This window comes from Bemisia tabaci, chromosome 6 (assembly GCF_918797505.1).
Source record: "Bemisia tabaci chromosome 6, PGI_BMITA_v3".
Classification (NCBI taxonomy): domain Eukaryota; kingdom Metazoa; phylum Arthropoda; class Insecta; order Hemiptera; family Aleyrodidae; genus Bemisia; species Bemisia tabaci.
In genome coordinates, this window is record NC_092798.1 from 13,426,863 (window position 1) to 13,449,151 (window position 22,289).

The following is a 22,289-nucleotide window of genomic DNA, read 5'->3' on the forward strand; positions in this document are numbered from 1 at the left end:
TCGTCACAGTCACTATATTCGCGTTTACCCCAACGTCACAAAACATTTATTTTGATGTATTTCTATGCATCCTCATTCGTAGCAATGAAATAGTGTATGTATCGGTTGGTTAGACCAAAGTGCGAAATCACGTATATCTCCTTTGATATGTTGCAGATCTCTTGTCATACTTTATTTTCTTTGGAAAGCTAATTGACTTAAATTCTTGAAAACTTCATTGATTATTCCTCACTATTAGCAAAATATTCTACATGACTTCAGGGCTAGATATGACTAGATTTCTTTCTGTAAAACTCGGTCTATATGAAGTTCATCCTCGTCACAATCACCAAGTACTTTAACAACAAAAGCAACTCGTAAAAAACATCAATACTTCCTAAATCTCGTCGGAGCTTCAGAGTGAACGTCGCACGGTAGATCGAGTCAATGAGAGAGATCGGACAAAACTTGGAAGCTTTAAAAGCTTATAACTCCGCTGAAAAAAAATTGTCTCTTTTAAAATGGTTCCACTGGTTTCCTTGTGCAATTTTCTTCTAGAAGCACCCCTTAGTATTTGACGAAATAAACATCAAAATTTGCAGTTTTAGTCAAAGATTTTTTGTCCGACGTCTCTAATTGACTCAATCCACTGTGCGGCGTTGAAGAAACGAATGACCAGAATTTGACACGGACAAGTAGTGCATGTCTATATTGAACCAGTGCTTGAACTCGACATTCATTCACGGCAGTGCATTGAGCAGATGGTGCCATGTTCTTTGGGAAAAGATGTAATTTAAGTGCGATTTATTTTTAAAGGGAGATTTATCTGATTTGGCAACGTTGACTCGGATCATTCAGCGCACTTGTTGCGTGCTGTTCAACGGTGGGACATTGGAACCCTTGCTAAGCACGACGCTTGTTTGCCCTGGTCTGCCTTCAACGAGTCGAAGTTCTTGTCAGAGAGAATGTTTCCTCCAAGTTCTTTGTTTTTTAATATTTTTTATTCCATTTCGCTCGTTTGTTTACTTTTCCCTTGTTTGAAACAGTCCAGACGCCAAGGGGCCAAACTGTGATTGAATGTTGCAATCGTTCTTGAAAATTATTTTTTATGAAATTTTTCCAGAGCGCTCATTTGTAGTCATGAAAGGATAATGAAAAGATGAGTGATTTGGTGTACCGTATATACGCTGTTCTTTTTCGTCATTATCAGAGGTGGATCCTGCAATTTGGCAGCATTGTCTTTTCTCCATTTAAACCTATGCTAAATAATCGATTCTTGTCGGAGCACCTGGCCTCTCCACGAATCGATACATTTCCATGGGTATAAAGGGCGAATGAAAAGACAATGGAGCCAGATTGCTGGATTCGCCAATGACATTGCCATTCCCTTAGCAAAACCAAGAGCTAAGTTCGATGTAACCATTCATTCGGTTCATGCGACAGGCACTTAATAACATATGATTATTAATTTTAAAAATAACCTTAGGAGCCATTCTGCCGTGCTAAGGAAAAACGCCGTATGAGAATTCGAATGTTGTCAAATTTCCTCTCGGCAAATATTTATTTTTGAAGAAATTAAAGAGTAATTTTCCATGAAATTTTCAGATGTATTAGATTAAAGTGCGAACAAAATTTCCTGAGGACTCGAGGGAAAAATTCTTACGAATTTCCCCAAAGATTTATGTTTCGTCAAAGGAAATTTGGCAACGGCTGAAGGCCCTTCCGGCGTTCTTCCTTAGCGTGACAGTATGGTGCGCTATAGCGTTGGCCAAGATTTGGGTTTAACGAACAATTCAGTGTATCATATTCCACTGCTTTTGAAACTCCTTCCTTCTCCAAAACTTTCATAGTGGTGTTTCGAACTCACCTCGTTGGGAAAGCACTAATTTCCCAAAGAAATCTGGGCGTAAATTGCAATTTCATATCATATTTTTTTTTTTTTTGGACATAGATTTAGGAATATAAAACAGAGGTAGCAAAAAAATCGTCAGGTTGTAGTCAAGTGTGACACAATTTACAGCGACCCAAGACAGTGCATTTATGCAATATTGCAAACATGGACGATGCAATATATGCACGGATGACGGTTCCAGATAAGATGATGCATTCCGGTCTACCTAGAAAATTGAAAGGTGAAACATAACAGAGACGACCATAATCTTTTTCCCAGAATTGATTTCTTTAGAAGTAGTGTAATTCTTTCAAAATTGTTAGTTGAAATTTTCGTGAGCGAGTTATTTCATCTCAACGGTGCTCATCTTCTTCGAGGAACTTAAAAACACGTCTACATAAAAAACAGCTGAGCGCCTCTCTGATACGAACGTATCAGAGCTTACCCGCTTGCTTTCAGTATCACGATCAAAAAGTTCACGGCCGATTAATGAGTACAGTATGTTGAAACGACAGAGCTGCTGATGAAGCAAAACCGGAACGAAGTATGGCACCGATATCAAATGATTATGATACCGATCGGGTGAAATTTTAAGCTTTACATTCCGCCCACCCGCGTCGAGTCATGAGTATTATTTGAGTCAGATTGGTAAATGCGCTCAAATATTCATTACCTGCACAACACATCACTACCGCGTTACATACGAAAGCCGTAAGTGCATTTTCGTATGAGCCACGGTTAGAAAACACTATTATGTATTTCGAGGCTCATCCCAGAATGCACGCACTGCTGTCTTCCGTAGCACGGCACATCAGAGCCGGCGAGTCTGATACGCGCTGCCGTGATGGCGAAGAGAGCAGTAAGTGCATGCTGGGATGGACCTCGAGACAAATAAAAAGATGTGCTAATCATGGCTCTTACAGAAACGCACATACTGCTCATTCGGTATCACGGCAGAGCGGGAGTGGGCCGAAAGGGATCCGGTTTCACTTTCAGATAGTGCCTAACTGTAAATTAGCGCCACTATCCGGAAAGCTTAATTAGCTTAATTTGCTATTGCATCGCTGTTGCAGTTGCAGTGCGTTCGAAACATTTGGACGGCTCCGCGTGGAGGTAAAAAAAAGTCCGTTACCTTTGCCAAGTCGGCTTTTAACATTTGAGCAGGATCAATGTACTTCTGATGAGTATGGGAGATCAGCTTCGGTCCGTACGGCTTTGAAAGTTTACAAAATGAACCAGAATACGTCACCGGCCAAAGTATCACAATCTCCATGCGACGATTACAAATTTCTACCGCCATTTTATCTTTTTACACAGAAATCGTTCGTTGAATCTGTTTGAAAATTTCACCGAATTGTGTCCATAAGACAAATAAAATGATAAAACTTCAAGTTCTTTCTTTTTTTTCCAAATATTTTCCATGTTTTTTTACTCGATTTCTCATGAAAATGCTCCCAAAAATGTTTTGGCAAGAAGTCTCTTGCAACTGAATATGATCAAATATTTCGGCCTGAAGACTGAATTTCAAGAATATTCAAGACTTTCATGGTTCTGCGGCGAAATCACACACTTTTCCTTGACTTTTCAGAGTTGGGCTAAATCCCCTGTGGGCCGATTATTGAAATTGATAGAGAAAGCTATAGAGAAAGGAGACAAAAGAGATATGGAGGAATCCTATTGGTGGAAGCGGGTGGTGTTGCAATGGACTAACTAACGGCAACCCACGAGAAACCCTATGGTTAGTCCATAATTTTCCCCCTTCGCTCCATACTCCCTAAGTTTCTTTCGTCTATAGCTTTGTCTATTAATTTCGATAACCAGCCCGCTAACTTTCATGAACGTCCTGTAACCTGGATTTTATTCGAGCCGATGGTCGGATTTGGCAACTCTGCGAGCCTTCAATCACACACCCAGTTCGCGACCGACCATAAAGGGTAATTAATACTGTGCACATTCGAGTGCAAGCGATACGGACTCAAAGCGAAATTGATAAAACGGGTCGGGTCCGGTTTCAAAGGGAGACTCCACCCGTAAGGATTTTGAGTGCCCCGGATTTTTACAGTGTCCCACTAACGCCAATTATTGTAAGGGACGACGCGGTATTGATCCATGCGTTCATACAAACGCATAAAACCACTTGAGAGGACCCGTGGCTTGGCGTGCTTTGCGATATATCGATTGATCTACCATTCAAACCAATGAAAAAGGATCGATAAACAAGGCGGTCGCAACAAACACGTAAATAATCGATTCTTTACCATAGCTTTAAACGGGATAATATCGATAATCAATTACTCAAACGCATAAAACCACTTAAGAGGACCAGTGGCGTGGCGTGCTTTGCGATATATCGATTGATCTACCATTTAAACCTATGAAAAAGGATCGTTAAACAGGGTGTACCTTAATAATCGATTCTTTACCATAGCTTTAAACGGGGAAATATCGATAATCGATTACTCACGCGGAAGCATCCGCGGAGTAGATAGAGGGAGGTAAAAATGATATTGAAAAAAGAAACGGAAAAATTAGGTCTCTTTCATTTTCCGCCGTGGAAATTTTCATTTTAAAGAGGCGAGACAGACAGTTGAAAGCTCTCGGAATCCATTTCCGGGATGGATTTCATCCCTTCGCAGCGTTGTTACGGATGACGAGAGGGGGCGGGGACTCTCTTATAAAAACTGCGATTCATATTACGGTGACAGGGCTTATACTATTTGTGAAAGCTTTTATTTCGAGCAGCCAATTGCAGTTTCAGGCATTTTGGAGGAGTTCCGGAGACATTGAGGTGGTCTGCCTCTCCAGGGCGAAAAAATAACTTCGTGCAGGGTGATCCAGGATATTTGCCTATTTTCAATGGGTGAAATCTTTTGATTTTTTTTTGGGGGGGGGAGGGGGGGGATCAAAAAGTTGTTCAATTGATCTGGGAGATTCACAAAATTTCGCAGGTCTACCGTAGTGTGTTTAAAGTACACAGGGGTGATTCCAGTGCTAGTGGCGAAATACTTCTGAATCACCGTGTAGAATGTATGAACTCACCGAATTCACATTTCTTGACATAGTATTATCTGAAGATTCACAGGGCAAACCCTTATGATTTGACGACTTTAGGTAGGAAATTTCCTCTGGATGAGCATGCTGCCTTTAAAATTTACCAATTACCCAAGATTTAGAGTGGAAAAACACGTCTTCAGGAGGTTGGGTCGCGTAGCGGCCGGGAATCAAATTCTTCTTTGAAACAAACGAGCCAATTTTGGATTAGTGATGTTGTATCTGCTTATACGCCGGTTGGATTTTCTCAAAATACTAAAGTTCTAGGTGTCCTAATAAAAGCCAACTAGACGGCAAATAATCATACGTCGTGCTGATCTTACCAGAAAACATTTAAATGCGTGATTAACAGAGACTCTTTTCCGTTTAATTGTGTTTTTTTTATGAGAGGAAAAGTAAACTATATAACTATGAGTAATAGAAAAACCATATTTCCAGGTAGTAGTGGGAGTAAAAAGTTTGATCTCTTTTGAGCTATCATTCACCTCCGGACAGAAAGTTCAATCATGAATGAACATCCCCTCCTCCATTAATTATTTCAAGAAAATCCCTAGTGAAAATCTATAAATTTACGAAACTACTGACAACTGACCACTTCACGGTCGAACCCCCCGAAGCGTTTTCCGCCTTGGGCATTACGCGCTACTGTCATTATTTTATATTAGCTGAACTAGCTGCAAATCGTTCCAGTCTGAGCAAACATTCGCAACTTTAAACAAGCAACTATTCGTACTCTTGTGTAGGCGACGGTTGCGGCACGGCTAATTGAAGGCGTTTTTTATCTCATGCGATTCACACTGCACTTTGACTGTTGAATGCCTTCATTAGGGTCATTTCAAAGATAATGAAATCAACTAGGGAGTAACGCCCCCCGACCGTTTCTTGGACCGACCATCCGAAGCGTGTCGCGCCTCAGGCGTTAGGCGTTACGACTTTATTTCATTATTCGCAATTTTTTATTACATAGAGTAAGATATTTAAACCATTTGCAAGCTGAGCTGTTTTTACTACACGCCTGAGCCATCCTCAAAATGAATCAGCGATCGAATGAAGAGGCTATGATCGAGCTATTCGTATCGCAACTTTCAGCCGTACGAAAACTGGCAAAAAAAATTCCGGCCCAAATGGACCGCGTTTAATAGAAAGGAACCAAGCAAGATCAGCTATTGCCAAATTTAAATGGGCAATTTAATTTTTTATGAGAGAACGTTGTTGCTGCGGATTTCTTCGAAACTTTTAATGAATTTGCTTCGTACTATGGAGAAAATTCACTAAAATTCACACGAAAATCTGCACAACCGTTTTCATGTAAAAAATCAAATTTCCCGATTAAATTTGGCAATAGCTGATGTGGCTTGGTTCCTTTCTGTTAAACGCGGTCCAAATCATACTCATCCCGGATGTTTTCCTAGCCTCCAACAACGAAACTCCTAAAATCAAATTGAACGAGAGTCGAACTGTAGGCATGCGACGATTAAAACACTGCACACCCTGCAGTTTGCACCGTCGCACAGTGGGACGAACTAAAAGAAGAGGTCGGACATGAGATTTTTGTCTGAAATTTCAAATTTTGATGTTTAATTCGTCACAAATTCAATTTCGATGGCTGTGTCTGAAGGGAAATTTTGTTAGTTCTGGATATCATTTGCGAAAGAATTTTGTTAAAACATTGTCCCAAGGTACACAAGTTTTTTTTGCTATGACACATGGATTCCAAAAAATGTAAAATGGCGTTTACGGCGTGCTAAGCAAGAACGCCGTAAATCCATCAAGATTTCCCCTCGTTTTTTGGAGCTTAATACTTTAGAACATAAAGACTGTTTTACCCAAGCACCTTAAATTTTCAAGTTAAGTTCTTGATAATATTTGCAAAAGAATTCTGTAAAAGCGTTGCCGTTGTCCCAAGGTAAACAAGTTTTTTTGCCATAACACATACTGGGAAAAAAACATATTGGATCTAAAGTCCAGACTCTTGAAAATATTGACAAGAAAAAATACTCTTGATTCAATCGAATTTTTGCTTGAATCAAAACGAAATCCGCTTAAATTAAGAGGCTTAGTTCTTGATTTAAGCTAGATTCTGATTGAATCAAGAGTACTTTTTCTTGTTGATGTTTTTAAGCGTCTGGACTCTAGATCCAATGCGTTTTTTTCCAGTGCATTTGCCTAGGCATTTAACAAAATACCTGATTTTACTATTTGCCTGCGACAACTGGATCCACCGTGCGTCGCAGAGGACGAATAAATAACATGCAATAACCCCGCAACAACACGCAATAATTCCTGCATCCCCCGTAATGAAGCGGCCCGATTGCAGATGAGGTTATCATATTAATCCGGGCGCATTATTTTCCCGGGAAACAAGAACTTCAGCCGGGCTGACCCAAGTCGCTGTCCCGGACGCCCGGATTATAATGAGCAGGCGATAATGCCGCGGATTATCATGACAGTTTATTGGCAGGGGGTTCCCGCGTTATCGGCCCCGTTCCATCCCTCCAGAGGCGCGGCGTGCTCTGCGATATATCGATTGATCTGCCGTTTAAACCCGCGGAAAAGGATCGATAAACAGGGTGAACACCTTGATAATCGATTCTTTACCATAGCTTCAAATGGGGAAATATAGATAATCGAACATCCACGCCTCCAGTGGCGTGGCGTGCTTTGCGGTATATCGATGGATCTGTCATTTAAACCCACGGAAAAAGATCGATAAACAGGGTGTTAGCGACGAACATCCTAAAAATCGATTCTTTACTACAGCTTCAGCGGGCTGATTATTGAAATCGATAGACAGAGCTATAGACAAAGAAGACATAGGGGGTATGGAGCGATCCTATTGGTTGAAATGTGTGGGTCTTATAGACAAAGGGAGAAAATGATTGACTAGCTGTCGGGTTTCTCGTGGGTTGCCGTTAGTAAGTCTATTGCCTACTGCCTTTGTCCATTGCAACCACCAGCTTCCACCAATAGGCTCCCTACATATCCCTTTTGTCTTCTTTGTCTATAGCTTTGTCTAACAGTTTCAATGATCGGCCCGCAGATTCGGAAGATAATCGATGACTAACGCCTCGCCACTGTTCGCATCTAAATGCGAGCTGAGTTTCTCGATCCTGCAGTTAAGATATGTGCGACTGAAGAGTGACAGAGAATGGAGAATTTGCACGCAATTTTTTTATTGCTTCATCTGAAAGTGCCTAATGAGCTGAGTTCGCAATATTTTTCATAATTTTTTTCTGACACGGGAAATTGGAGAAAAATTGATTTAAAAGTGAGAAAATGTGCCGCCTTGTGACGTCATCTGGCGGCATTTCCCATTTAAACACATGTATTTTAGCAGAATCGGTTATTTTGTCATATCTCCTCTAATAATTGCTCGATTTATGAATCAAGGGTATCTTCGTGTTCAGTTCACTCAGAGGATTCCACTTAAACAGGAAATTCATCAAATTTCAGACCCTTGCAAATTCTCCATTATCTGAACGGTTGAGCGGTTTAAGTTAAGGTATTAAAACAAACAAATACAGTTATTAAAACCGTTATAATTAATATTACGCTTTTTAGGTTACCTTGACTTATTGTAAACAGAGTTTTTGTTCTAACTGATGTTATTTTTAGAACAGCTTTTATTTCTCTAATTACTATTCCCTTTTCCGTTGTTTTCATGCTTAAAGTTATGTGTTTTACGACTATCACTTTTTTTTAGTAAGTTTGAATTTTTTAAAAATCAAATGTGTCTTGTCATTTGCTCAATTTTATTATTTTCCGTGGTCATATTTAGATAACTGACATGACCACGGTGGCATGAAACGTAAGAAAGAAATGAAAGATTATAAATTTAAGTGAAATATTTCATGAAATTTCCCGAGGCTTTGAAATATTTCATATTTTTCAGAGGCTAGGGTATGCAACCCGCACTCAAACACACAGGAATAGAAGAAAGTCACAATTTTAACATTTTACGAAACATGAAAAGGAGCCGGTATTTTTCGACATCTTTCATACATTTTTGAAATTGCATTAAATATCAACGTTGAATTTCAAGATTTTATTTTTCATGAAATTTTGCCACCCTGAGCAATGCATGACAGAAAAAAAACCCCACAATCTCATGTAAACTTTTACTCGACGGAATAATTCCTCTCACTCACAAAAAGGCGCGGGGTTCCATTTGCCAACTGTGAACAATATGTCCATTCCGGGAAAGATAAACTGACTCATCATTCAGGGATTCCCTTTATTGGGCTCGAGCGGATTCGAATCGCTCTCCGCGGAAAAAAATATCTCGAAAAATGAACGAACGAGGGCGAATAAATACGGCGAGGGTGCACTCGACGGGAAATTAACAGGCCTATCGATGAGGAAATTAAATGCCTCGATCCGCTGCGCCCGCTTATTGTTACGAATGTTTTGATTAGGATAAATAATTTTTCGCCTTTCCCGCGAATTATCTGGGAGTGCGCGGGATGTTCTAACTGATGAGTCAGTGTCGGGGAGCTTCCTGTTAGGGAACGCCAGTTTTTTCAACATCAAAATATTTTATTTTCATTTGATAAAAATGGATCGCATTTAGCAAAAAAGGAACCAGCGCGATTGCTGTGTTGTAAAAATACTGCTTCTTTATAACTGTCTAAAAAATCTACCAGAATAGCAAATAGTTTTAGCTTCCCACCGAAAAATTCTTAATTTTAAAGGAAAATAATCGTGTAAATTTGAATGCATTTATTGAGTATTTTTGAAGAAAAATAAGAAGTTGCACGATTTTGTAAACATTGCTAACTGCGATCCTACTCTCACGAAAGAAAGTAACTACTATCAGTCGCATTTAGCAAAAAGGAATCAGCGAGATTCCAGTGTTCCCAAAATTGTACAACTTCCTTTTTTCCTTTAAAAGTAATAAATATAAGTGAAGTATTAAAATTTACACAAATATTTTCCATTACAATTAACAATTTTTTTGGTGGGACGCAAAAATTATTTGCAATTTTGGGAGATTTTTTTATAGATAAATATGTAGAAGCAACGTTTTAACAACACTGCTCTTGCGCTGGTTCCTTCTTGCTAAATGCGATCTATTTTATTTTCATTAGAAAGAAATTGTCGCTACTCTCGCGAAAGAAAGTAACTGCATTTGGATCGCATCTAGCGAAAAGGAACCAGCGTCAAAATTGTGCGACTCCGTCTGTTTTTAAAAAATACCTAATATAGTAAAATCTTAAAATTTACGCAATTATTTTTCTTTAAAATGGACAATTTTTCGGTGGTGGACCAATAAAGTATTTGCTATTCTGGGAGAATTTGTAGATTATTATGAAGAAGCAACATGTTGACAACACTGTATTTTCGCTGGTTCCTTCTTTCCAAATGCGTTCCATATGTAATACAAGAAATAAAAGCTATTTTCATTACCTGTGCTCATCAATAGGGCTGGGGATGAATTTGACACAGTCCCGCTTCTGAAAGGTGGCCTCGATCCAGCTGCGAGCGGCACACTGCGCAGAGCAAAACAAAACAAAAATCATAATTAAAATGCAAATTTACGACGGAATAAAAGTAGCAAAAATCAACACCATCCAACATCAAAAATCGCGAGCATGGAAATAAACTGCGAGCGAGTCGATCGGTATTTGATCCACGCGACGGCGCTTTATTGGAGTTCGTAAACCAGGGTTTATGTTCGCTAAAATTTGCTTTGCAAAACGTAACGACTAAAAACTCTATCCGAAGCCGCGACCCCCCCCCCCCCCCCCCCTCCTTTCTGATGTTGGCATATAATGCGCAGGGTGGCAAAAGTACAGGAGAGAGTGCTTTAAACGGTATACTCGTATTCGGCTGTGCTAAGGAAGAACGCCGTATGAACCTTCGTGTGTTGCCAAATTTATTTTGGTAAAATTCAAATTTGCGGGAAAACTTGTGAAAATTTTCCATCCACTTTCTCAAGGAATTTTCTTCGCGATGTGATCTGAAGTATCAGAGAATTTCGGGTGGAGATAATAATTATTTGCCTCAAAAATTAATGTTTCAAGAGGAGAAATTTGGCAATTCTCAGATGTTCATACGGCGTTTTTCCTTAGCCCGGCAGTATTGGAGAGATAATTTCAGGGTGATGATCGGCGAAAATGTGACAACGTTTTTTCTCGACTTCTGCGAACGCAAACAAAGGGGATGTGCACGAAAGAATGACGGCCGAGGGTAACCTAAAACTTAAACAAGTGAAGTTTATGTCAACCACTGTGCATTGCGCCTACGCGGGCGGACCCCGGACTAAAGTCGGGAAAAAAATGAACTTACAGGAATTTTTATTTGCTCCGTTTTGCAGTGGTTCCGAAAAAGTGACGTCGTATAGAGGCGAAAAGGCTTAAAAGTTTGTGCCTTTTTTACAGGGTTTTTGGCGTTTACTGTGGAAGGATATGTTTGCCATTTTCATTCTATATAAATTGACGAGAACTGCGATTTCAGATGTAAAAAACCATATGAATCTGTGACTGTGAAATCGAAAACACACCAACTCGGAAACTTAAAAATGCATTTTTTTCGTAAAAGCCATTGAAGACGGCGCATAGATGTCAACTTGAGCCTCTGCAGAATCCCAAAGTAATGGCCTTTTGGCACCAAGAAGTTTTTTCTTCGACCAACTGTTTCACCTACTTCGCATTTTTGTGTCGAAACCAGTGGCGTGGCGTGCTTTGCGATGTATCGATTATTATACCATTTAAACATATGGAAAAGGATCGATGAACAGGGTGTTCGCAGCGAACACCGTAATAATCGATTCTTTACCATAGGTTTAAATGGCATAACAATCGATATATCGCAATTCACGCGACGCCACTGGTAGTTACGTTCTCTTGGATAGGAGACGACAAAATGCTGTCAAATGTTGATTTATCGCTCATGATTATTGATATTTTTTTCTCGTCTTTTTTTGCGCATCGCACATAAAAGTTTCGCGAAGTCGGAATGCTCGAGACCCATTGAACATGCTCATAGATAAACTAGTCTTTTTCATGGAATTCCCTTGATCGTCTGTGATCTGATCCTGATGAAACTCCCTGAAAATTCCTAGTTTTTCAGACATGTTTAGGCATCCTGGATTTAGTTCGTGAAAATTAAGCGATTGTGATGCGGCTGCACGATCCTTTTCCTCTGCATTTTGAGACTCGAGATTGGCGCACAGTGGATCGAGTCAATCATAGAGGTCAGACATGAAATTTTAGACTAAAACTGCAAATTTCGACGTTCATTTCATCACATTTTATATTTAAGAGGTGTTTCTTGAAGAAAATTTCACGAGGAAACCAATAGAGCCACTTTCAGAACCTCGAAGTTTCGTATAAACGCACTGGAAAAAAAATACATTGGATATAGAGTCAAGACTCTTAAAAACATCGACAAGAAAAAATACTCTTGATTCAATCAGATTTAAGCTTAAATCAAGAACCAAGCCTCATAATTTGAGCGGATTTCCTTTTGATTTAAGCTTAAATCTGATCGAATTAAGATTGTTTTTTCTTGTCAATGTTTTCAAGAGTCTGTACTCTAGATCCAATGTGTTTTTGTTTTTTTTTTTTTTTCCAGTGCGGAGTAAGAAGCTTTGAAACTTAAATTTTATCCAACCTCTCCTACTGACTCGATGCACTGTGTGGCGGTGGCATTTTTTGTCGCGAATGAGAATCTGACGCTTCGACGAGGGCAAGGGTGGATTTCACGATTCCTGGAATTCGAGGGATTATGTAGGATTAAAGCCAAGAAAATAGCACATGACACTGAATAAACATTATTTGCACATGCACTGACACGCGCCGAAATCTCTGGCAACACTAGGATTTCCGCGGGCGTTGAGATGCCATGTTTGCATGTGCAACATGCATTCATGCATTGCATGTGGCCATGTGTTGCCATTGCGTAGCTTAATAAAAGCTTCACCGAAAAAACCTAAATGGCGGTCAGGGGCTACCCCTTTTTTTTGAATTCATGTTTTGAAAGTATGGAGTGCGCTACACTCCTGGGAATTATTCAGATTTTTTTAACCCTAAATTGGGGGGGGGGGGGGCTGTTTTGATAATGCCAAAAACCGGATTCGTTTGAAACGGCATTTTTGGCGGGCGCTGATGACGTGACCATAGTAGGGGAAACTGCGTTTGCCGATTGGCTGAACTCATATTCAGGAATCGCCTTACTGCGTCAACTCGACTTTCGATACGAAGGATTTTGATTAGCTCACCTTAGCAATAATTTTCTGACCTTTTTGGATTTTTCACGAGATTTTACATTAGAAGGACAGCGCAACCTTACAAAAAACGCCTGCCAATACTGACCCATTCAGCTGACAACTTGGACCTTACAACCTCCTTGAATTCGATGATATGTGACCACTCGTGGTATTCGCATGACCTTTCACATGGAGAAATATCTATGGCTCTATAAACCAATAAGTGGTTCATATGGAACACCACTAATAGTCGTAAACGAACCAATGATTCTCAGTCTGTGAATCATACTAAGGTATCTCGTACCATGAGGTGTATATACCATCATAACGGTATATATGCTATTATTATATGTTGCCTTTACTACTATTAGTGGTGTTCCATATGAACCGATAATTGGTTTATATGCCATAGCTTTTTCTCAGTGCGTGATGAGCTGATTCAGTTGTTTTGAATGGAGATGTTGCATGTGTAAGGAATTTGCGATTTGAATGTAGATTTCTCCGTAAAAGTTCGCGAGGAACACGATGGTGCCACTGGTTTTCTCTGAAATCAACTCCCAAGCTCAAAAAAAGCTTTCAAGTTGAAGCCAAAATGGAGGAGATATCCCACAGTATCCTGAGAGTCCACCTCTACATCAAAACAAACTCTCCGTGCAAAAATAGGGAGCAAATACATTGACAGGGCTGCCATTTTAATTGGGGACTCCAAAGCTGAAAACACGGCAACTCTGCTAATACATTTGCTCCCTTTCTTTGCATGGGGAGTTTTTCTTGATGTAGAGGTGGACTCTCAGGATAGAGTGGGATATCCCCTCCATTTTGGCCTCAACTTGAGAGCTTTTTTTGAGCTTGGGAGTTGATTTCAGAGAAAACTAGTGGCACCTTCGTGTTTCTCTCGAACTTTTACATATGAATCGATAGTCAAACCGCAAATTCCTCACACATGCAACATCTCCATTCTTGCGTTTTTACAAGTTTTGACTTGAAATTTGAAGTCACAACATCCACCTTCAAAAATAAACATTTTGTTAGAAAAAATTCGGCAACATTCAAACGTTCCTCAATTTCCTTCCTCAGCATAGGAGTACGCCTGGTGGATATACAAAAGAAACAAGACCGTACCGAGGTTTCGGCGAGCTACACTAGCAGCTCACGGACATCCGGAGGAAAAACCGCACTAGCGCAGCATCTCACGGTGCAGAAGTTAATTTCAGTAATGAGCTCCTTATTAAAATTTATGTGCAGCGCTTGCAACACGTCCGGGGCCGGACCGCCAGGCGAAAACCGCGTAAGCCCCGGTAGCTCCCCCTCGCAGTTGCGCGGTTTCACAACGAGAGGGCGAGGATCGCGCTGTTCCTCTCGCGTTAGGCTAAGCCCAAGCCGGAGGTTAGGTGCGTTCGGAGTGAGCTACTCACGAAATTCCCGATGAATTATTCATGTTCGCCGGCTTCGGGTATGAATGAATTGCGCTCCTTGGATTTCGGCGGGGCTCGGATTTGAATTTAGTGCCGAGGAGGCAGGCGCCACGATGGAGCTGCTCGTGATAAGGGGCTCCAGGTCGAGGCTGGTCAATCTACATACATCCAAAGCAGTGGCGTGGCGTGAATAATCGATTATCGATATCTCGCCATTTGAAACTATGGTAAAGAATCGATTACTAAGGTGTTCGCTGCGAACATCCTAATAATCGATCTTTTTTCATAGTTTAAAAGGCATAACAATCGATATATCGCAATTCACGCCACGCCACTGATCCAAAGTTCGAACACCTGTGAGCGCTTCCTAGGCCGGGAAGGTAGAGTCCCTTTATACTGAGAGTCAAGACAATGGGAATCCATTTCTGATTGGTTCCCGTATTTTAGACCTTCACAGTGTCACAAACGGGAATAAAGATTACATTTTCACAGATTGCAAAGATTATATAATCTGGAATGGACCAGGGAATTACGGGTTCGGAAAGGAACAAACGGAATGAGAGAAGGAACGGAGAGAGGAATTTGAGAATGGGCGATCAAAGATTACGAAAAACGTTCAATTTCTGTAGTCTTTATTCCCGTTGTGACTCCATGAGGGGGTGTTGTCTTGACTCTCAGTATAAAGGGACTCTACGGGAAGGTAGATCCACCAACCTCAGTGTAGCGTCTAACTTTTCCACGTCAGTGGATTCACTGTTTCAATGGAGCTGTTGCTCGTGTGAGGATTTTGCGAGATAAGTACTAATTGAGGAGCTTTCTGGAAAAAGGGCACATAGCAAAAAATTGCGTTTGAGAGAAACGCATTTGAAATTTTGGTCATTACTCTATGGTCTCTGACAGTGACTTTCGTTCGAAATCGGGAGTCCAAGCTGCGATGAAAGGTACCATCAGTAGTCAGAAATTAATGATAGAAACTTAAAATGCATTTTTCTCAAACGCTATGTTTTGCTATGTGCCCTCTTTCCGGAAAGCTTTTCAATTCCTCTGTAAAATGTTCCGAGAAACACGACGATACCACTGGTTTTCTCTGACATTAACTCCCAAGCTCAAAAAATAACTCATAGTTGAGGCCGTAAGTCGTAACGGAGGGTATACCACGCTGTATTGGAAGGCTACCTCTACATTAAGTCGCCCTCTATATGCAAAAATAGGGAGCAGATACATTAGCATCAGGGTTGCCGTGTTTTCAGTTTTTAAGTCCCTGAACAGAGTGGTAGCCTTGCTAGTGAATTTTCTTCCTATCTAGTTGATTTCAGAGAAACCAGTGGCACCATCGTCTTTCCTCAGTTTCTACATAGGAAATTGGTACTAAAATTGCAAATCCTTCACACTTGCAACGACGCCATTGTATTGGAATGTTTCAATTCTTTACTGTGGAGGTATATGAATTAAATTCTACAGGAAACCTCTTGATAGGGTACTTACTATTTTATAAAATAGTACATTTAAAATTTCATATGATCGGTTTATGGATCCTGTGAACCATCACAATCTTTGTCCTAGCATCTGCGGACTCGCCGTAAAAATTACTACAGGTTAATCTGGAAAAGTGATACTCTCCCGCTCTCCCTTTTCTGACTCATCTCTGCGCAGTTCTTGAGTTCCGAATTCTCGTTACAAACAGGGACTTGGTTTCATCGGAAAAATTAAAAAAAAAAAGCAAACAAACAAACAATATATCTGAACAACTGACAGCTGAGAATTACTTTCGGTTGCCTATCAGATTATCTTTATCAAAAGACGCCTTTTATCAATGAGTCATCGGGTACTCTCTGTGCTCGGGACAGTTAAACTGGCCTCTCATCAACAGTCATAGTGCGACATTCATCTGACCCAGTTATTTGTTATTTCGGTGAGTTTTAACGCTTTCCTTGATATTTGACCATTTTTTAAAGCATCGTTTTCTGATTAACGGACATCTTTAGTAGAGATTTTTCCACCATTTGCGCATAAATTTTTTCTTTATTCCTTGGTTTTTCCTCATCTGACAAAATGTGATGTAGAGTAGGTCCTTTTCTTCAAAGAGAAGAGGTTACATCAACTAAATCTCCAAGAATATCCACACCGTAGTGCATGCAGTAACAGTGTTGCATCCGTGTGTTAAGGAGGACGAATAATTTTAAATCGGATCAATAATATGCGAGGGTCGTTCACAAAGTAAGTTTTCCAGTTTCTTTCGTAACAACTGTTAAAGCTACAAAAATTGCAATTGTACCGTTAGAGAGGCAGTACTCTTTAACTTTTAAACGGTGTATTGGTTTTTTACTTTTGATTAGGTGCTCGCTTGGAAATTGCATTTTTCCACGAACTCCTCGAAAAATGTCCCGCCACCTCTTGAACGCCTGAAAATTGTGTAGAAAAAACGGGAAGTAAAACGAGAGGAAAAAACGCCGGAATGCAAATAATTGAAAAATTTACCTACAAGAAACTCTATTCAGTTCTTTTAACATATTTTCCGTTGATATTTACACATTTTTGAGATCTTGGTAACAGTTTGTTGATGCCCTTTCGGAAGAACTCTTTTGTCTGCTGTTTGAAGAAACCCATTATACAGCTTTTCAGTTCCTCGTTAAATCCAAACTTTAAACCGCCTTTTTCCCCCATCCACCGTTGACCCTGATGTTACTCTAAAGCGATTATCACCTCTTTCCAGTTTTGAAGAAATCCATGGGCGGTTTAAAGTTGGAATCTGGCGAGGAACTGAAAAGCTGTGCCACAGATTTCTTCAAACAGCGGACCATGGAGTTCTTCGGAGAGGACATCGACAAACTGATACCAAGATCTTAAAAATGTGTAAATAATGTCAACGGAAATTACTCAGAAAAACAAAATGAGCAGTGCATCTTGTAAGTTAATTGTTCAACAAGTACTCCGGCGTTTTTTGTCTTGTTTTACCTCCCATTTTTTCCTCACAATTTTTAGATGTTCAAGAAGTGGCGGTACATTTTTTGGTAAGCCCGCGGAAAAATTCAGTTTTCAAGCAAGAACTTTATTAGAAATCAACAACCAATACATTTTTTAAAAGTCGAGAGTACTGCCTTTCTAAAAGCATGATTGCAATTTTTTTAGTTTTAAAGGTTGTTGCTGAAAAAATAGGGATTCTTAATTCCTGAACAGTCCTCGTACTAGGTTGCTTCCCTCGAAAAAAATGCCATCACTCTGGTCATATACCGGTATTTCACTAAAAGCATACTGACTGAAAAGAGGACAAGGCCTTTTCTTGACGAGCAACGAGCAGTAGTAATAATAATGACACACCTAAGCCGCATTAAAAACATTAGAAGAATTTGATAAAAATTGGGGGTTTGGGAGAGGATGAAAGGCAGGAGATCTCAGAGATAAAATAAGAGAGAATCCAATTTTTCTAAAAATCTTCAAAAAAGCCTACAACCGAGGGGAAAAAAATCTTATGAGTATCTTTACTGAGATTTTTATAAATGAGTCTCTGTCGACATTCACTAGATCGTTATTAGCAGAAAGAAACCAAGCCACGTCTGTAGCTAATGCCAAATTCAACCGGGCAATTTAATTTTTTATGAGCAAACGTTCGTGCGAATTCCCTTGAAAATTTCAAGGAATTTTTCTCACACTGAACAGAAAATTCACTGAAATTCGCACAAAAATCCGCACAACCGGCCTCATGTAAAATATTAAATCGCCCTACTTAATGTGGCAATGGCTGACGTGGTGGTGGTTTGGCCCCTCTCTGATTAACGTGCTCCATCTGTATCCTTCAAAAAAAATGTTGCAGTTACAAAATCTAAATTTTACGCTTCTTCTTTATTACAGTGCACCAGGAAAAAGGGAGCTTCCAAGGGCAGTTTCAGATTCTGAGTTGGAACCCTAACAACAGGTACTTTGGAGATGTCTCAAGACTCAGCAGAAGTAACCTGCTCCAAGAAATTGCTATCTGAAGTCTTGGATGCTCTTAACGACTGCACTGTGCTTAAGGATTGCGATACGCATGATGCAAAAGTGATTTCTGAGTACAAAAATTTCAAGCCTGCGAGGAGCTTGGAATTGCTGATCGAACGATTTTCTTCCGGAGGGCAAGCTCCGTCACCAACAACTTTCATTGACGATATGAAAACCTTGATTTATTGGAGTAAGACTGTCGAAGAATTGAAAAAAAATATTGAGCAGTTAAATCAAGAGTATAGTAAAAAACCCTTCATTTATTGGCTTAGCACATTGATATGGGAGACAAAACGTGAAAAGAGGAATCGAAAGAACATAAAACGACATTTGACGGTTCTAAAAAAGGTCCGTCCTCTTGAGAAGAAATATAATATTAAAACATCAGGCACTGCAACCGAGGTTATAACCTATTCGCGGCTGCGATTTTTATTTCCTAATTTATTAGGCTTAACGTCGAATGGAACTTACGGTGAAAACAATTTCATTCCCCAAATGTTTGGCGCCCCTGAATTCGGGGGGTTGATACCGTCTAAAGATTTCAGAGGCAAACATGCAATTATTTCCCTGCACCTCTACTGCTTGGGACTCTTGGATCCGAAAACCGCTCTTTACCTTCACCATCTATTCTTGAGGAAGCGAATTGACGAGGGATTACTTTCGGACAAGAGAAGGTTCAATTTTCTTTTGGCGCAAGGAATATTACAGCCGGATGGTGATATGACCGGAAAATTTCGGATTGTACACGAGACCAGGTGCAGACTCTACGGTCACATCGATGCTGAAATCGCTGAGGTGAGTATCAAACGACTTGTACGAATTTTTTGTAGTTTCGAATTTCGATGATTGGGGAGGCGGCATTAGTGCAGTGGTGTTAGGTGTGGGGGAAACATAGAATACATAGAGTCGTAATGTAAATGGGAGAGCTGGCGCCATGTTCTGCTCGACGAATTCCGAGCCCGGTGTGCGCCGAGTTCGGGTCACTTTTTCGATACATTTTCGATCCAAAATGGCGGTGTGGAATACGGGGAATACGTGGTAATTCCTATCTCCTTTGTTGTCGTTGTTGTTGTCATCGGATGGCCGGGTACCCGTGTATCGCAAACAATCGATTATGTATCGAAAAAGTGACCCGGCGTAACACAGGAGTCTCGGAATTCGGGACATGGAAAATGCTTAAAAGTGGCGCCAGCTCTCCCACTTACATTACGACTCTATGTACTCTATGGGGGAAAAAACAATTCAAGAGGGCATCGCATCGGGAGCTTATAGCCCAGAAAGGACCTTTTATCATTCCTAAATGGACGTATTTCTGCCATACGGAACTATGTGCATTAAGACATGAGCCCTGAGACCTGAGACCCATAAGAATATATGCATAACAGGGCTCACGTCATAATGCACATAGTTCCGTTTGATCGAAATACGTCCAAATGTGCGATATTCTTACATACTCATCCTCTGCACGGCAACGAGAAGATACTAAAATAATGAGAAAATTTTAAGCAATTGTTGAATACAACACCGTACAAGTTTTACACCAACAAAGAGTTAAAACACTCTTTCAGTTGTATCGAGTTAATCTGTAGAGAAACTAGTTATTTTTCATAAAAAAAAAAGAAAACGGCTCTTTAAAAACGTGAAAGAGCTCGGTGGACATCCTTACGCAGGTGACCCGAGCACATTGCCGTTGGAAAATATATTTTGTGGTGCCTTCAATTTTGTGTACACGCAATACGCACATCACCTAAGCATGAATAGTTGCATGTTGCATCGAGGCGTTACAATCATTGTTGTTTAGCATTGATCGACCGAGACAGTTGCTAGATGCGTCATGCCGGTGGCCGGACACTTCACCCAAACTTTGATCCAAGGATTTTTTGGACCAATTATAAAATCGTGATAACATTTTGGTTCGCAGTTTTTTAACCCAAGAGTTTACTTGGACCAGATATAAATTGGCTATTTGCCCAATGTAATGATGTAATGCCTCGATTTGTTTCCGCTCAATGCGAGTGAGTTGTTTACTATGGTTAAATTTTCATTTCCACATTTTGTGATAATACTAATCTCCGGTACTCACAATACTAGAATTCGTTGCTAAGACTCTTTCGTCTCTTTGCTTTATTCATTAGGTTCTATCTCTTGATTATTTTTGATAAAATGTTTTACGCACCGACTATGAATAATTGTTCTTTTGTGGACTTTTTCCTTACTCACTCTTCTTGCGGGCAGAGGAAGTAGTGGTGTCCACCAAAAAAAAAAGAGTTTAAAATTCATCATTTTTTTTGTTGTTCATTTTTTATAGCTTCATTCCTAAGTAGACCGAAGACTTAGACTAGCTTTTCAATACTTTTGAAGGAAACCAGCTGGAAACCTCAGTCCACATAGCTTATCAACACCTCATTGCATATGGCATAGGATGAGGGCATAGAGTGCCCTTTCCTTTCATTATCCTGGTTTTTAGGAGTGATTTCATTACTCTAAACATTTATAAGGATTGATCCCCGCTGAGATGTGATTTTGACGTGTATTTTCGTTATCAATTAAAATTTTTGGATAAAGCTATACAAAAACCGCAATCTCCGTGACATCGCCAACATTCATCTATTGATTCATGAGAATTTCTCCAATAATTCAAACCAGCAAATAATGTTCCTGGAATTTCCCCCTCCCCTTCAATATGAAAAATTCGAGCACGCTTCGTTTCCGTTTTCGAGGCTAGAACATCATGATAAATATTCAAAATACATTCATACTGCGCAGCGATAATTCGTTTTAAATTTGACTAACTTGTACATTCATGATGAAAGCATGCAATCGTCTGTCATGAACAGTGTTTATTTAAGGTGATTCGATGGACGCCATATTTTGTGTCAGAACGGCATGCGATATATCGCATCAATTGGTTCCATTATTTTAGCTACTCGTCATTTTTCTCCAATTTTGAGATCGCAATTCTGTTGTCAGGAGACTAAAGCAGTCACTTACCAATTTCAACAAATAAATTCAACGTAATAAAGGCGTGGCTTTTTCAGAGAGAAAATATCGCGTTCGAGTGCAGTTTCGATATCAGTATCGAATGCGATGTTTTCTCTTTAAAAAAACCACGCCTTTATTACGTTGAATTTCTTTTTTAAAATTGGGTAAGTGACTGCTTTAGTCTCCTGACAACAGAATTGCGATATCAAAATTGGAGAAAAATGACGAGTAGCTGAAATAATGGAACCAATTGATGCGATATATCGCATGCCGTTCTGACACAAAATATGGCGTCCATCGAATCACCTTAAACTCCTTCCCGATGTTCTCCTGCAGTCCTTACGTGAGCACTTCGTCTGATTTCAGGTTGAAAAAATAAATGGATTTAGTTTAGCTCAAAACCATCAAGAACAGCACGTGTTTGCTTCAGCCACAGCGCCAGACGGGCCCGAAAAAACGGCCCATGAGTACTGGGAGTCCTGGCGTGCCAACTTACCATCCGAGTCCTTGCGAGCCAACTTACCATCCTTCACGGTATTGAACAAGATTGACTGGGTCGAGTGACATTGGACTACAGTTTCTCCTAGACTGCGCTTCAGGCTGAGGTGCAATTTAAACTCTAAAATGTACAAGATTCTACCGACTTTTAAAAATACCCTCCCCCCTCCACGTACTCACCCAAAAAAATTGGCGCACAGCATGCATTCCAAAAAAAAAGAAGAACGAATTTGTTCAAAATTTATTCAGAATATGCATATTCTGAACAAAAAACACATGTCTTTCAACC

General features: G+C 40.1%; 2 protein-coding genes across 17 annotated transcripts in view; one reads left to right on the forward strand and one right to left on the reverse strand.

The window, feature by feature from the left end:
- LOC109041644 (protein D3) overlaps window positions 1-22,289 on the forward strand; it is a 427,804-nt gene that overhangs the window by 404,394 nt on the left and 1,121 nt on the right. For 2 of the 3 annotated variants that reach the window (XR_011900057.1, XR_011900056.1), the window contains exon 5: window positions 21,869-22,107. Coding sequence is in view for 1 of the 3 variants with exons in the window: in XM_072301613.1 (XP_072157714.1) it covers window positions 18,470-19,315; window positions 21,869-22,066 (1,044 nt within the window). In the remaining 2 variants the exon portion in view is untranslated. Of the gene's footprint in view, window positions 1-16,316; window positions 16,458-18,394; window positions 19,316-21,868; window positions 22,108-22,289 lie in introns of those variants that run through there. The other variant, XM_072301613.1, reaches the window with a different exon arrangement.
- Trpm (transient receptor potential cation channel, subfamily M) overlaps window positions 1-22,289 on the reverse strand; it is a 412,514-nt gene that overhangs the window by 168,892 nt on the left and 221,333 nt on the right. For all 14 annotated transcript variants that reach the window (XM_072301601.1, XM_072301599.1, XM_072301597.1 and 11 more), the window contains one exon: window positions 10,328-10,410. In XM_072301601.1, coding sequence (XP_072157702.1) covers window positions 10,328-10,410 — 83 coding nt within the window. The remainder of the gene's footprint in view (window positions 1-10,327; window positions 10,411-22,289) is intronic.